This window comes from Cariama cristata, unplaced genomic scaffold (assembly GCF_000690535.1).
Source record: "Cariama cristata isolate BGI_N322 unplaced genomic scaffold, ASM69053v1 scaffold31377, whole genome shotgun sequence".
Taxonomy (NCBI): Eukaryota; Metazoa; Chordata; class Aves; order Cariamiformes; family Cariamidae; genus Cariama; species Cariama cristata.
In genome coordinates, this window is record NW_009627708.1 from 17,319 (window position 1) to 32,220 (window position 14,902).

The window sequence follows — 14,902 nt, forward strand, 5'->3', positions numbered from 1 at the left end:
TTGGAGGAGGTTACTGTGTGGCCTCTTTGTTGGGAGTAAAAACTTTATCCTTGATTAATAAACAGGACACCTAGTCATCATATACTTGGCAGTTTCATAAAGTAGCAGATTCTGAAGGAAGTGCCACTGTTTTAGTAAGCAATGAAAGAAGCTGTGCAAGGCAATCCTAGCATTCTGATGCAAAAATGAACCACTGGTATGTGTAAATTCAGAGGGGAACTTATTGTGGCAGACTGTTTTGGAGGCATTGCACTGAGATGGTGCTGGTAAACTACTGGCACAGGTGCCAGCTGTGGTGTTAAGGGAGATGTGGGCTAGCAAAATGGCAGGAAACTGCAATTCTTCTTCACTAAAAAGTCTTCAAATGGTATGTCTTGGATATCAGTACAATTCACTATTGTCCACCTCTGCAAGAGGGCACAATTCTGGCTCCAAGTGGGCTTTTACCCCAAAATGCTTTCTTCGCAGTGAGAGTACATAGGCCTGAAGCAAGTATGTATCGTTTCAAAATACATCTTTGACTGGGTGCAAGGAAGGGTGTCCTCCCCCCAGCCTCCCTTACTTCGCAGGGGTACAAGGCGTGGTAATCTTCACATTGCAAAACAGTGGTGGGAGCAGTTCGTTTCCTGGAGTGATTTTAATGAAGAGAAGAAATATTAAGCATAAAAATGGACTCTTAGTGGAAGAGAGATGAAGACAAAAGCTGAAATTCAGGGGCATTAGAACAGAGGGAATATAGCAGAGAGCAGAAGTAGAGGTAGAGACCAGAGTGGAGTTCAGGCTGGCTTTGAATAGGTCCCAAGGCAAGAATGTCAGGAAAATGTTATGATGGCAGAAGCAAGAAGGGGCTCACTGTGACTAGACGGAGGTGCTAGGCACCGGAACGGTTTTCCAAGTGACGGATATATATGCTGCAGGTGTTTAAGGGGAGGGTGTGGTGATGGTGGGAAGGATGCTGGCACAGGCAGCTCCCATGGAGAATGGAGAAGAGGAGACTGGGAGGAGGGATTGATGCCAGAAACAAGTTATTTGCACTAATGTCCATGGGGAAGATGGGAGGGAAATGGTCTTTTTCCTGAAGTTGTATAGGACTTGAGCAACCCAAGATCACACACTGTGGGTTGTAACTGCTCAGTAGTGCTTCATGTCAGGCCCTTCTTGTTGGGAAGCTGGATGCAGCTTTGATCTCCTAAGCTTTTATGCCAGGAGACAGAATTCCCTGTAGCAGTCGAATATTTTCGTAACTTCTAGGAACTTACCAGCCAGTTACACTGAAATGCCTTTTAAAGGTCACTAACACCCTGATCCTATGGAGAGGTTCTGGGAGTTGGGTATCTTTTTGAAAACATGCTGTCACAGGTCACAGTTTTTTGGAAGGGGATACTACAACATTTGGAAGTCCCAAATCAGACCTTTACTCTTAGTTTTCGTTCAGATTTCTGTCAAACTCTGTGTAGTTCTTTATCATTTTACCTCCAAAAATACTTAAGTGCTTTAAAAAAGATGAAGGAAAGCCAACAGCCCAGAATTTCTGCGACTTCATAGAAACGATTTCAGTGCTTGTATGTTGCTGTGTGCTAGCAATGCACAGCCTATACCTGTATTCACAAACCTGTGCTCGTAGGCAGCTGTATAGTAACAAAGCTGTGTGAACAGTCAGAGAATAGCAAGAATTTCTAGGCAGAAACAAAATGTGAGCCATGCAACTAAGGCATACAGAAGTTTGATAAAAGACAGGAAAATCAATACTGTTATTTGGAAATAGTAACACCCCCCCAACCTAAAAATATCATGCCGGAATCTTGAAGGGGTACATGTTTTCAAAATAGGGTTCTAGTGTGTACTACTTTATTTGCTTTGCCAATCAAATTTTGTAATTTCTTTGTTCAAATAATTCTATTCATACACTGGCTAGTATAGCAGACTCGGTACAGTATGTAGTTCACACAAATTTGCCAGTGTGAACATACTGCAAATGAGTTTCTCATCAGTATTGATCTTTCCATTGTGTATAGCACAGAAGTAAATTACATAATGTGATTGACAAAGTAATTTGCCACACTCAAAGTGTAATACAGGTGTGTTTCCCCTCTTCATTTTGCACAGAGCAATTTTATGGAGGTTTCACTGTGTTTAAACCTGCTATATAATGCTTAATCATCTTTGATTGCTGGTATTCAAAGTCATTTTTACGCTAGGTGTAGTTGTTATTGTCTTAGCAGCTAAGACAAGAATAAATACATGGTTGAAACAGTAATACTGATTTACAGCCTGATAAAATTGCCTAGTTTATATACTTGTCATGCTTATTCTAGCTTAATTTCTCATATCCCTGGGAGATTTTTTAAGAGGGTTATAGCCATTTAAAAATAGTTTTAAGGAGTAATAAAAAACATGTCTATTGTTGGAAACGGCTCCTAATGTGCAATTGAGGTAAACAAACATTCTCCAGCCTTACAGTTTGTAGAGACTCTCATTTTGCAGTCTGGCTTTCCTAGAGGCCAATTAACAGCTAGTCAAATAGGCCAAGCTGTTTAGCTCTCTGCTAGACCAGCTTGAATGACTGCAGAGCAGGCTGCCATGCAGAGATTCATCATCTCGGCATAGGGGTGTTACGGCTGTGTATTACTGAAGAGGAAGAATGTGTCAAACTTACTCCCAACTCATCTAAATTTAACTGCGTTAAAATATTTGAACACGGATAGGGACAAAAGCACTCAGGTTATATACGTAAGGTGGTCACTCGCAGATGATGGTGTTTGCTGCTGATTTTGTTTCCTGGAATGTAAGATAATGTTTTAACTGGATAGATCAATTATTTTGTAAATAATCATAAATTGTTTTTCAATATTGTGATTAGATTGATTAAACACAAGTGGAGTTTGTAATGATTTTAATGGACATTGTGGAAGAGACCAATACTTTCTTAAGGAAAACATGTGCCTTGCTTAGGGTTTTTTGTTTTGTTTTTGGAGAGGAATGTAGCTCTCAATCAATTTCACTCTGAACTGAAGAAATGGATCATATTCCAGAGAGGATTTTTCTTACTGTACAGGAATAATTAAAAAAGTTATTCAGTGGATTGTAAATTATTAATCACAGAAGTTAGAGCTGGAAATGCCTATTACATGATCTAGTGTATTTCCCTGCTGGTGGGGGATTTAGTCCTCTGGCAGTGTCTGTATCCGATATTACACTTTAAATTCATCACAGAAGATTTTTAATTTCTTTCTTTCTTTTATTCCTCCCCCCTTCCCCATAAGAGTTCATTTGACCAGAAGTGTACAATGGAAGAAGTATGGGCATGTACATAATGCAGTTCACAGCCATTATAATTAATAAATGTCCAAGGATATCATAAAGAACATACTCCTCTATACTTTTCCGTAAGGCAAACTTTAAAAGATGGTGTTTTTTTTAAAGCACTTTTAGACTTGCTTTGCTGGCAAAAGGCACTGTAGATCTTTGCACAGTATCACTTGCTACATATGGTAGCTCTTACTTCTGAAGGTTTCTAAAAGCATAGCCTTCTCAGGCAAATAGTGAATTACAGAGGCATGGAGGGATTTGCTGTGGGTTGGAACATTGATAGTGAGGCAATTAGGAACTCAAATTGAATATTAAAGATTGATATACATAATGGGAGCACTGCATGCATTACTGCCTTGTCTTTCACATTGAATTAACATTGGTAACAACTAAATTTGGTGAAGCTCAGAATCTGTCAACAAATGTTGAGCAATGATGTCTTTAATATTCCCAGGCATGTGGCTGAAAACCTTTTGAAGGCTGAGGGGTGGAAGGCGGCTTCCTGTTTGTAAGTCAATTCTTTGCAAATTTTGTTTCCTGCAGTGCTCTCTTGGAAAAATTTGAGTTCCTTTATTAGCATATATTTTAGCATGGCTAATTTCCCCTGTGTTCCGTAATAATGATAAGTGACTCGATCTTTTCTTTGTGACAAATAACTAAACCAAAGGAAAAATACTGTCTAATGCAAAAAGGCCGTGGGGTTAAATGTTCTCACATTTACGGGGATGTTCATTGGTTGGTTTTTGCCTTCCCCTCCTTTTTTTGGTATGTGTGCTTTGTAACAAACAACACAGGGAAACGATTGAAAACGTGCAGCGTCACTGGATGCATGACCCATAAGAACATAAAGTTCAGATTTGCCAGCTACATTTGTGTTGAATTTGAGAGATCTTAACTTTTGGGAATTGCCATGGAGTATTTAAATCCTACACTGTGATACATTTAGTGGGACAATACGGTATATTTTTCCCTTCATTACATTTTGGTTTACTGCTAAAAGTGTTTGCATTTCCTGTGCCCTGGGAACAGAGGCAAGTTCTTTGACTGTCCACCTTGGGTACAGTTTTCAAATATGGGCATTCTAGTAAGTCACTGATATGTTCAAGCGGATGCTTTTATCATCACACGGATGTTTCAACAGTGCCTGCTTTGCAGAGCTAAATCCGAGTTTTCAGGTGCTGGATTAGTGGTTCTGTTTAGGCTTTGGGGGTTTGGGTGATATGGGATGGGGTGATGTTCTGGTTTTGCTTTTTAGATTTGGGCTTTCTAAGATAATGCTCCTTTCTGGTGCAGTCCAGCTTTTCATTAAAGGTGGGTGGACACCTCTTGGCTAGGTGAGCAGTTAATATGCATAGAATGTCTTAAAGCAGTTCCTATAATCCCAGTGCAGTGCATGCATACAAGCCTGCAAAACGCAAATTTCTGTGCCACCAGGAGAAAGAAGTGTACAGTGTAAGTACAAGTGCATGCAAGATGCATGGCATCCATTTATAACAAATCACAATAAATATACATGTGTTCCTGCATTTTAGGAGCTTCCTGGATTCTTCTTTGGTACAGTGACATCCCATAGATAGAAAACTATGTTGGAAAGGAAAGAAACCCACTTTGTTTTCTTTTGAATCTGAAATAATCTCACAAATACATAGTGTGGGAGAATAAGCTTTTTGTGTGAGAACAACAGGTCTGAGATGTAAGAAAAAGTGCACAGGCTGACAGGATCTTTTGTCAAAATCCTGCTTTTCTATTCTGTTTGTGGCGAATGCTAGCTTACTACCAAAACGCTAAATGTAAACCACATAAGGGATTTTTACTTTTAATATGTAGTTATCAATAATCCAGAATTCGTGTGTTCATTTGTTTAATCAAATTGTTGTGAAGACCATAATTGAAAAAGATAGATTTCCTGCCTGACTCGTTTTAAGTAATGTTGCCATTTTGATAAAAATCATGTGGTAGTGTTTAGGAAATAAAAAAAAAAGTGCCTTTATTTTAACTTGAGTTTTAGTGACTAACATCTGTATGTGACCACCCTATGTTTATGTAGTAGGTAAATAATATTGTAGGGGCCATCCATCAGTTTCATGATTTCACAAGAACACAAACCCTTTCCTCTCCCACCACCCCAAGAGGATACAAATTAGTGAACCAAGAAATGATGCTATCATGGCAGGCAGGCAGGCAGTCTCCTCATTTTGTATGCTGAAGACGTACATCTCACTCGGCTCCCACCCTCTCTCCCCTCCCCCTCCTGCATACTGTTTGTGCTCTTGATAACATGATGAGAATGATGACTGGCCCTTGTGATGCAAACTTCTCTTCCTTCCCCATGGACTGACAGTCTTGATCTTGCTTTCAGGTGCATGCCAAATTCCGTTATCCTTTCTACTATGAAATGTGCTGGTATGTTCTGGAGAGATACGTGTCCTGTGTGACCCAGCGCTGCCACCTCAGCAAAGAGTACCAGAAAGAATCAATGTTAATTGGTGAGTGAATCCTTTGAGTGCATATTCAGAACCACTGCTAGCACCTTAGGCTAGTTACTGCTTTGGTTGCTGCAAAGCAGATTATGAATTGAATTGGAGAACTGTAGAAATTCTAATTAACTATTTCTTTATTTTTGGGGTGGGGAAGGTTTTGACTCTTAAGCATTCCCATGAACTACCAACCTACTTCGAGTTATATTTATTGTGCATTCCCTTAGTGAGTGTATCCCAGAAAAATAATTTTTGGATGCATTTGTTCCTCGGTTTCAGTAATGTTTGTGTTGAGATGGTCTGCCAAACAGTTGAGGATTTACTGCCATGTTTGGCACGGTACCTTAGTAGCCAGAAACGTGTGCATTGCAAATGTACTCTGGTGGGATTGATATTTAGTCCTTTTATAGAGCGTCTCCTCTGCAGAATGCATTATGGTACTAAACCTGGCTTCTTTCTCTTCTTTAGTCTCTATTTTAGTTCTCTCTGTTTGGTGACTGACTTCTAGTTCTGCAGAATAACAAAACCAAGAAAACACCTACGCAAATCTACATGATCTATAACCTAAGTGCAGGGAGGTCAAAGAAACCTTTACAACAATAGCTGAAAATGGACCATAGCAGAGACAGATAGATGTGCCTGAAGCAGGAAGGCATTACTTTGGCACTGATGTGAGCTTTACATCAATGTGTGACAATTCCAGTTGTTGCCTTGCTGAACTGCCCTCTTTTTCCTCCCTTTAATGGAACAAGACAGTGGGCCGTGTGGCCTCCCTGCTTTTAAGCACAGAATGGCTGAAAGTAGCACAAGCACCAGCTCAATCTTGACTGATACTTGTTAAGTGTGGAGGAGGACTAAAGTATTTCTGTGCCTCCTGCTCCCTGAGATGCCACTTGGAGTGAACCTGGCGTGATTGGAACTGCCCCAAGTTCTGGACAGAGGAGGGAAATGATCACCTACTAGCATAATTCTTAGTAGAGGAGTTGAAGTTATGGGCAGACGTCACTCTCCAGTGAGTTTTACTGACCGAGAATAACTTGAGGGAGCCAATAGTCTGTGTAGGTAGGCCAGGGGAATTTCTTGGGGTCACTGGGAATTTGGGTGCTTCACGTTTTGTGTCTCTCCTTAGATCTGTGAGATCCTGGTCAGAAGGGTTAGTTAAGCAGGAACTCTGTGTGGAAGAATTTTTCTTGTTATATCAGGTCATCCTAGGGGAAAGGATGAACTAGCCCCTTGGATCAGCTCTTCATAAAGCAGTGACAAAACTCTGATAATGGCATTCATTGGAAAATAAGGAACAACGTCCTGTTGTCTGAACTGCTGGCATGGAAGGAGGCTTGTCCTGCAGGCACGGTGGGGGTGCCAGATCACTGAGGTGTGATTTCAGAACAAATTAGATGTGGAGAGTGGTTAGTTCAGGATATTGAGATGGGACCTTTTCCAGCTAAATCACCAGTGCGAATTCCAGCCCAATGTCATAATTACTGATAATGGTTTGGTGATCCCCACGAAATGTGCCTCACTGCAGTTACTAGCTGAGCGATACTCAAGTCATATAAAAGCTCACTGGGAACCATAGATGTCCAGTGTCTAGAGGGAAAAGAATTGTTTTGCACGACCAAAGAGTGCCAGCTGCAGAGGCCTGGCTATTTGGAAAATGGTTTGGTGGCGACGTGGTTGAGGTCGTGGCTTCGGTTGTTGACCTAGTGGGAAGTGAATATGAAACTGTTTTCCTGTTGTTTGGGCATGGTCTTACGGTCATTTCAAGCTACTGTGGGAAATGTGCTGCTCTCACAAGACTTCTGTTTCGTGAACTGAAGACTGTGCAGCTGCCTTGTGAACTGAATCAGTTCAGTGGTCTGGCTGAAAATTAACCCTACCAAAAAATTAATATATTTGTTATCAGTAGGACTGATGAGCTGGTCTGACTTGCAGCCCTACTGCTTGGCTGTGGGTGCCGAATTGAAGTAGATGCTGGGAGTGTCTGGCTGGGCAGATCTTGAGCTGTTGTCACTGTCTTGAATGGAGTGGTGTCTACTGACAGCATGTAGTTCATCCACCTGTCTGCTATCTCTTGACTTCAGAGTATTAGCGTGCCGATAAAATCTCTGACATTGACATCTAGGGCCTTTCTCTCTGGGAGAGACAGATGAATGCTTTTTTTTTTTTTTGTCAGAAACTTCCTTTTTATTTCTTGGCAGCACATCAACCTTAAAATAATTATTTGACTGGGGATTGTGGTTCAAAAGCCCAGATCTACTATAACTACTGGATATACAGGAGCTTTCACTTTCGTGTTTGCCAAATTCAAAGGAGTAAAGGTACATTATTTACCTTTACAAAGCTGTGCTGCTTTGTTCTGCGTAAGTAATACTGTTTCAAACACTTGCTTGTCTTTTCTTTTAACTGGTCTTGGTGTCCAGCCTCTTGACTCAAATCTCTATGAACGGTAATCCTTGAATTACACTTGTTGGTTCTGTGGTGTCTATATCTTAATATCATTCACCTGCTGTGGGCTAGGTTATCCAAATGAGGTCAGTGTTCCAAAACACTGCCACTTTGTTTTTATGCTTTTTGTCTGAACTGCTGTGGTCCTTAAATTGTTTCTTCCTTAGAGACTTCTCTATCTGCAAGCAATGTCTTGATTTCCCATGAGAGAGTATCCCTTGACAAAGAATTTCCCATTATTACCCTTAAAGAGTAATGAAACAAAGTACTTAACTTCTCTGCAGACCCCTCAATAGATGTAATTGTCTTCTGTCCTTCTTGGTTTAAGAAAAAATTCTTCACATCCTTATATTCATTTTCAGAAATTTCTCTTGAATAATCTTAATGTTTCTCCTATTTTTTAAAAAATAATTTCCTTGACATAATTTGTTCTAAATGTCTAATTTCTACATTTCATTTTGGGTGCTAGACCTTGCTATTTTTCACCCTTGAGTTGTGCTGCTTTCTTTTCTTATATACCTTCTGATGCAGTGGTCAGAAGCTAAGAAGCAACAGGTGATTATTAGTTGAGGAGGACATCCACAGAGAGAGCGCAGAATGCTGCCCATGGTCTCTGGGATTGACAAGGCAGTAGTTTTCATAGAATTGGTAGAGATTCTGTTCTGTGTGGAAAAAAAGGAGGTTACTGTGGTGATAAAGAACATCTTTGGAGAACACAGAAAACTGAGTTCATCAGCAATTGTGTTTTAAGGGTATCTTTAGACTTTTCATACTATGTTTTCATTATGTCGTATTTATTTGCTTTGAAATGAAGATTGCTAAATTTAGAATGACTCTATCAAGACATTGCATACTCATGAAAATGTATTCCTGTGGTTGTGTTGCGATACCTCTGTCCTGATCTTTGTTTGCTAGTGTAGCAATTTACATTGTTCTTTGTATTTCTGTTTTCTAAGTGTCTTGACTCGTAAAACTTCAGACAGGAAAAAACCCCCACCTCAGTGTAGACAAGGCTAAAACCTTCAGTCTTCTCACTCCCTGAATAAAAATGTCTGTGCTTCTTAATGAGTTGAAAGTTGATGACTGTGGCTTTCTTTCCCATTCTTCAGGCCCAGAAGAAGTTTTCAGACACTTGCTCCTAGTTAGTGTGCGAGACTGTCCTTTTTCAGATCTCTTCCGCAGAAGGGCAAACACTCAGGGGAATGATGACATGACAGCAATCCCAGCCTGCTGTAAAAGCACACAATCTCTCTTTCTCTCCCTTTTTTCTTTTCCTTGTCCCTCTCAACTGTGACATTTGTCTTGCTGGCTGAAAGCAGAAAGGGATCCTATTTGGGTTTCCTACTAGATTTGGACATGCACTGTTTCGGGGTGGATATGTCTTCATTATTTTTACTCTTATGAATGAGTGTCTACTGGATGTTTTCAACCACAATTGACCTTCAGTGAGATACAGATCTTGAGTGAGCTGACAAAGAGTAATGGGGAGAAGATATTGGGCTATCCAAAATGCACTTTCTCTGTAGCCTGCAGCTTTTAAGATTCCCATTGCTAAAATGTTAACAGGACGGCACTAACTGTATATTAAGCCTGATGAATGAAGAAAATATGCCCTCTGGCATGGTGAAGGAGCCATGTCTTTCTTTTTTTCCCCTCCCTCTTCTCAGGGGATAGAAGAGATTTGCTTGTGACAGACAGGTACTGGACTATATTGAGTGATTTCTCTGTGGGGTGCTCCATGCAGTGGTACATCTCCAGTATGCTCAGTTTTTTTTTTTTTCCTGCTAATGACGATGTCATTGCTGTCTTTAGCAGACCAATACAAACTGCTGCTCCCAAGTCACAATGTCAGGGTTTGGAGCTGGGAATGGCAAGGTAGATGTTACACACTGGTCTGTTCTAAAGAGTTTTGAAAGATTTTGTAATTATATGTCACCCCCCTCCCTTTCTTTTAAGTTCTGTAAGCAAGTTGCTTTTCAGCAAAGAAAGAAACTGTGTATAATTATCCTTCTTGTACAAGTGGATAACTGTGGGGAATGTGAAGTGATTTGCCCAGAACCACAGGGAAGTGAACTGTTATAGAAAAAAAGGTATTTCTATGTCTCTGTCCTGTGGTCAAGCCTGTGCTGCTGCTCCTCTTCAGTGTATTACATCACTGACTGGCTTGTATAAGCTGGTTTTATTTGCTTTGAGATGGAGAGGGGTGAAAGTCTTTTTACACTAGGTCGTATAGGAGCCCAGACTGGATAACCACTCTGAAACTGGAGTTCTAATGTGGTATTGGTTGGTGCATTGACTCAGAAGAAGAAACCCCAGTTGCACTTAGCAGGAGCTCTTTTCCGTGGAGAGACTTTATAAACCAAAACCCTCCAAATCAGTGGAACTCTGGTAATACAGTGCTTAAAACACACTTCTTGACAGAGTAAATGCAGATTATGCTTATGTAGGGTCTCAGCTCACAGCATAGTAACTCTCAGTCAGATACTGTTTTCATTAAGATGAGTAAATAAAAATCATGGAATGTTGCATTACAACAAAACACTTGAAAACACAGAATTCAACCTTCCTCACCTTGAAGTTATCCTGCTGTTACTGGTTCCCTTGGCTTTTTGTTTGTTTGTTTGTTTTTAAATTAGCAGCAGTAGCAGAGAGTTGTTGTCTTTTGAAAGCAGTCCACTCTTAATCTGATGGTGCAACAGTACTGTAATCCCCTAGTGCTCCAGAATAGACTGATAGACTGCAGGTTAATAACAAGCCCTGTTCCCAAAGGTAAAGTTAGGCAAAGCATCATGTAGCTGACAGGCTTGCAGAAGGCAGGCCACAGGGCACTTGTTTGGTGATGGTTCCTTTTGAGGTTAGATTTAGATTATTTTTGTCTGTCGATACCCAGGTGTAGCTGGCACAGCAGGGCCTGTCTTGTGCAGACAGCTGGTGGCAGGGAAGCAGTGGCAGCTGGCAGAACGGGATTGCTGGCCCCCCCTCATGTGCTTGTTTCTGATGGGAATAGGCCCCCAGTATGCTGTGGTGTTCCACTCCTCGCATGCCTTTTGTTTCCATAGATTACAGCAAGAGACAAAAAGTGGAGATCTCTCTTGAAGGCTGTTTTCTCTTAGCACCAGAGCATTACTTGGAGTAAATTATTCACACCTCCATAACGTGATTTCCCTCTCTTTCGGCCATATCTACGCTTGTGATTTGCCCCAGTTACAGCCATTAGTTCCTGTTCAGCAGAGCCACAGCGTAGAAAGACAGAAACATAATTTTCTTTGTGTGGATTTATACCAATTTCTGTTAATGACGCTGTACTAGTAGCATAGGGATGCGTATCTACTTTCACCTTCTTTTGTTTTATCACTGGCATCTTCTCCCATCTAGAATGGGCTTTTGTGCTTCAGTCAATTCTAAAATAGTTCATCAGGGCAGTGTGGCTTAGAAAAGAGCTCCAGCCGTGGATCCAAGAGCCTGGATTCTGATTCCTGGTTTTGCCCTAGATTTCTTGTGTGACAATGAGCAAATCTTGCTTTCTCCCAAGCATCTGTTTCCTCAGTTGTAAAATGGGAGAATGACATAAGCTGATTATATAGCCCTTTGAGGTGGGTAAGTGTGCTAGCTTCTGTGGACAAAGAAAAAAAAACAATGTTAAATAAAAGTTGGATAACCTAGTGATTTTTAAATGTTCTGGTTAAGATATTTTCTAATCCTGTTTATTTTTCTAAGAGAAGCACGGGGGTGTATTAGCACAGACCAGAGACGAGGAGCTGCTTTGGAGCATTGCATGCCACCACCTCAGCACACAAACTGTGCTATACTTCTTCATGGTGAAGCTTTTTTGGAGGGGTGCAAGGAGGAGATTAGTCTGTAGTGTGGATGGAGCTGGATTTGGCCATGGCCAGCATTGCTGGTAGCTGGTGTTTTTTGTGACTGCCATCTTTTCACAGGCATTTCAGCTTAAATGTATCTTTCAGGAGTAATTTTGTGCCCATTTTGGTTCTGAGGAAAAATGCAAACATGACTGGAGGAGTAGACTGGACAGAGATGCTTGATTTTTGCAGACACTGTAGCAACAGCACGCTTGCCCTGAGAAATATGAAGTGGGCAACTCGTATCTCTCAGGCACTACCACACCGAGGTGCACCTGGCCTTACAGAGTTTTTATTTGAACCTGCAAAGCTAAGCCGCCTGGCAAGCTGCCTTCAGACAGTTACTCTGTCACTGCATTTTGCATCTTTGTTACCCAGCTGACAAGTAACATGTATGTTTTGTGAGAAGATGGTATAGACTATGCAAGAGGCAGCAAGCTTCTCTGATAAGGATGAATTTGCTAGCTTGGAACTGGGCTTCAGCGTTTGTTTTGAACCTCACTGTTAAACAACCGGATGCTGAGCTTTTTCGTTAATGTCCATTTAATCCTTCCTTAAGCATGATTCACGTTGTCCTGGTCCAAAGCTACTGCATTGCAAAGCATGAAAGCTGTGAAAGGAACTTTTCATTAATTGTTCAGTCACTTTTTCTGTATGACTTCTGTTTCCTTCGCAGACTGTTTTTGTTTGCAGCTTGATCTCATACCCATTTCAGCCAGTATTAAAATGCACATTGACCTAACTGGGTGTTGCCAGTGTTAACTGTATTTTCTACAGAAAAAAATTCCTGCTGTTGCTAGCCTGCATTCAATGTTGTTCACTTAGTAAAGGAAATTGTGTCTAATAAATAAGAAAAGATGTGTGCTTTAGGGAACCTTGGCCACTAGTTTCCTACATTGCTTTCACTGCTTGGTTGCATGGAGCAGTGTAACATTTGGGGTTTTTAGGGGGAAACCTGGTATAAAATGAAGATTAATAGTTCTTTAGACTCAGAAACTTGCCTTTATATTTTCCTGAAAAGTACCTAGAATATATAAGGGACGGTATTAAGAAAAACATTATCCTGTAACTCTGACAGTCCCTGCATTTCTCAGTGTGTTTAGGCTTCTTGTCTGTAAAATAAGCGTAATTGTAATCCTCTGTCTCAGAAGAGCAATGAGTATTCAGTTAGTAACAAGTGGTGGTTCTTGTTTTACCAACAGTTGCTTGCAAAGAGAAAAAGTATCGAGAAGTTGATTTTGTGCTGTGCAAAGTTCCTGGAAGGCTGATGATGTAGAGCATTTTAAAATGCTTTCTCCCATCGTTTTTCCCCTCTTTCTGTGCTAACTGCCCTCTTAAAGCTGTAAGGCTGCTGAATCTGGTCTCTTACGGCTTTGTGGGAAAATTAATTGTGTGTGACTTAAGAGCTCTGCCTACTCTTAATTGAAGGCATGGAGGACTGAACCTTTGAAGAAAGCATAATTTTTCCCTAAATGTTTCCCAGTCATTTGAACTGAGTAGATGTTAATGAAAACCAGCATTAAAACAAACAAACAAACAGCCCCCCCTGCAATTAAAAAATTGACTGAATAAAGCCCATTCCTGTCACATACTTACTAGGCATTATCCAGTGCCCTTTTAAATAGGCAGTGCCTAGCCCCAGTGGTAGAGAAGTGTTTAAGCTATGAATTATATTAGGTAAAAATTCAGCATTCTTCTTCTAACTTTCAGATGCAAAAAGAAAACACAGCACAGACAGCTATTCATCAGATTCGTGGTTAGACATGGATGAAGAATCTTGTGATGCCCATATCCAGGAGGAGAAGGATGACAGCTTGGATAAGAACTCCAAATCCTTGGTGGATGGCTCCTCCTCACCCAACAGCACACACTCAGAAGGGAAGGAGGGTGCAGGAAGAAAACAAAAAGCCACAGTAATGAGGTACCTAAAAAGAACTTTGTCTAATGAGTCGGATGACAGCGTAAAATCAACGACCCCTACAGACTATCCCAAAACACCAACGGGGTCTCCAGCTACAGAAGTTTCAACCAAGTGGACTCACCTCACAGAATTTGAACTGAAGGGTTTAAAAGCCCTGGTGGAAAAGCTTGAATCTCTCCCAGAGAACAAGAAGTGTGTTCCAGAAGGCATCGAAGACCCGCAGGCTCTCCTAGAGGACATGAAGGTGGGTGTGATAGCTTGCTGATCCACACAAACTGTATTCTGTGCACACAGAAGACATCAGGAGATCAGAAAGCAAAATTCTGCAGCAGAGGGCTGGCTGCTTGTGTGTAGTGACCAGCTCGTATCAACCTGCTATGGCACAGAGGGAAATTATGCCTCTAACAAAAGCCATCTCCGCTCTGGGGAGGTGGCTGTTTGCAGTCTGATTTAATTGATGCAGTCCTTTCTGATGGTTGCAGCAGTGGCCAAAAGTTTAGATCCTGTTATAGTTCAGCACTTGTTGTGTCCCATGTGTAAATATTATACCTCAAAAAGCCTGTTTATATTTATAGTCTTAATCTGCCCTTTTTGGTCTAGTGTCTTTCTGGAGTATATCTGATTAACTGACAGACAAAATGTAAATACTTGATTGTAATTCGGCAGATATATTGTCTAACAATTTCAGTGGCTTTTTTTTCTTGCACCTTTTTCATTTTCTTTTCCTCCATTGCCCTCTATAGGTTGATAATTATTCTCCACTGGTACAATATGCTGGTTTTGGAGATGGTGTGAGGAGTGAATGCTCACTAGTGACAGAACTTCTCCTCAGATTTTTTTAGCATACTGGAAGTGGTACTTCATCTGATTTAGGGATAAACTCCTGC

General features: G+C 40.9%; 1 protein-coding gene across 1 annotated transcript in view; it reads left to right on the top strand.

Moving 5' to 3' along the window:
- LOC104165026 (lysine-specific demethylase 2B-like) overlaps nt 1–14,902 on the top strand; it is a gene marked incomplete at both ends in the record, with an annotated part of 39,647 nt that overhangs the window by 17,200 nt on the left and 7,545 nt on the right. The window contains 2 exons of the mRNA XM_009704533.1: nt 5,669–5,795; nt 13,805–14,259. Of these exons, the coding sequence (XP_009702835.1) occupies nt 5,669–5,795; nt 13,805–14,259 (582 nt within the window). The remainder of the gene's footprint in view (nt 1–5,668; nt 5,796–13,804; nt 14,260–14,902) is intronic.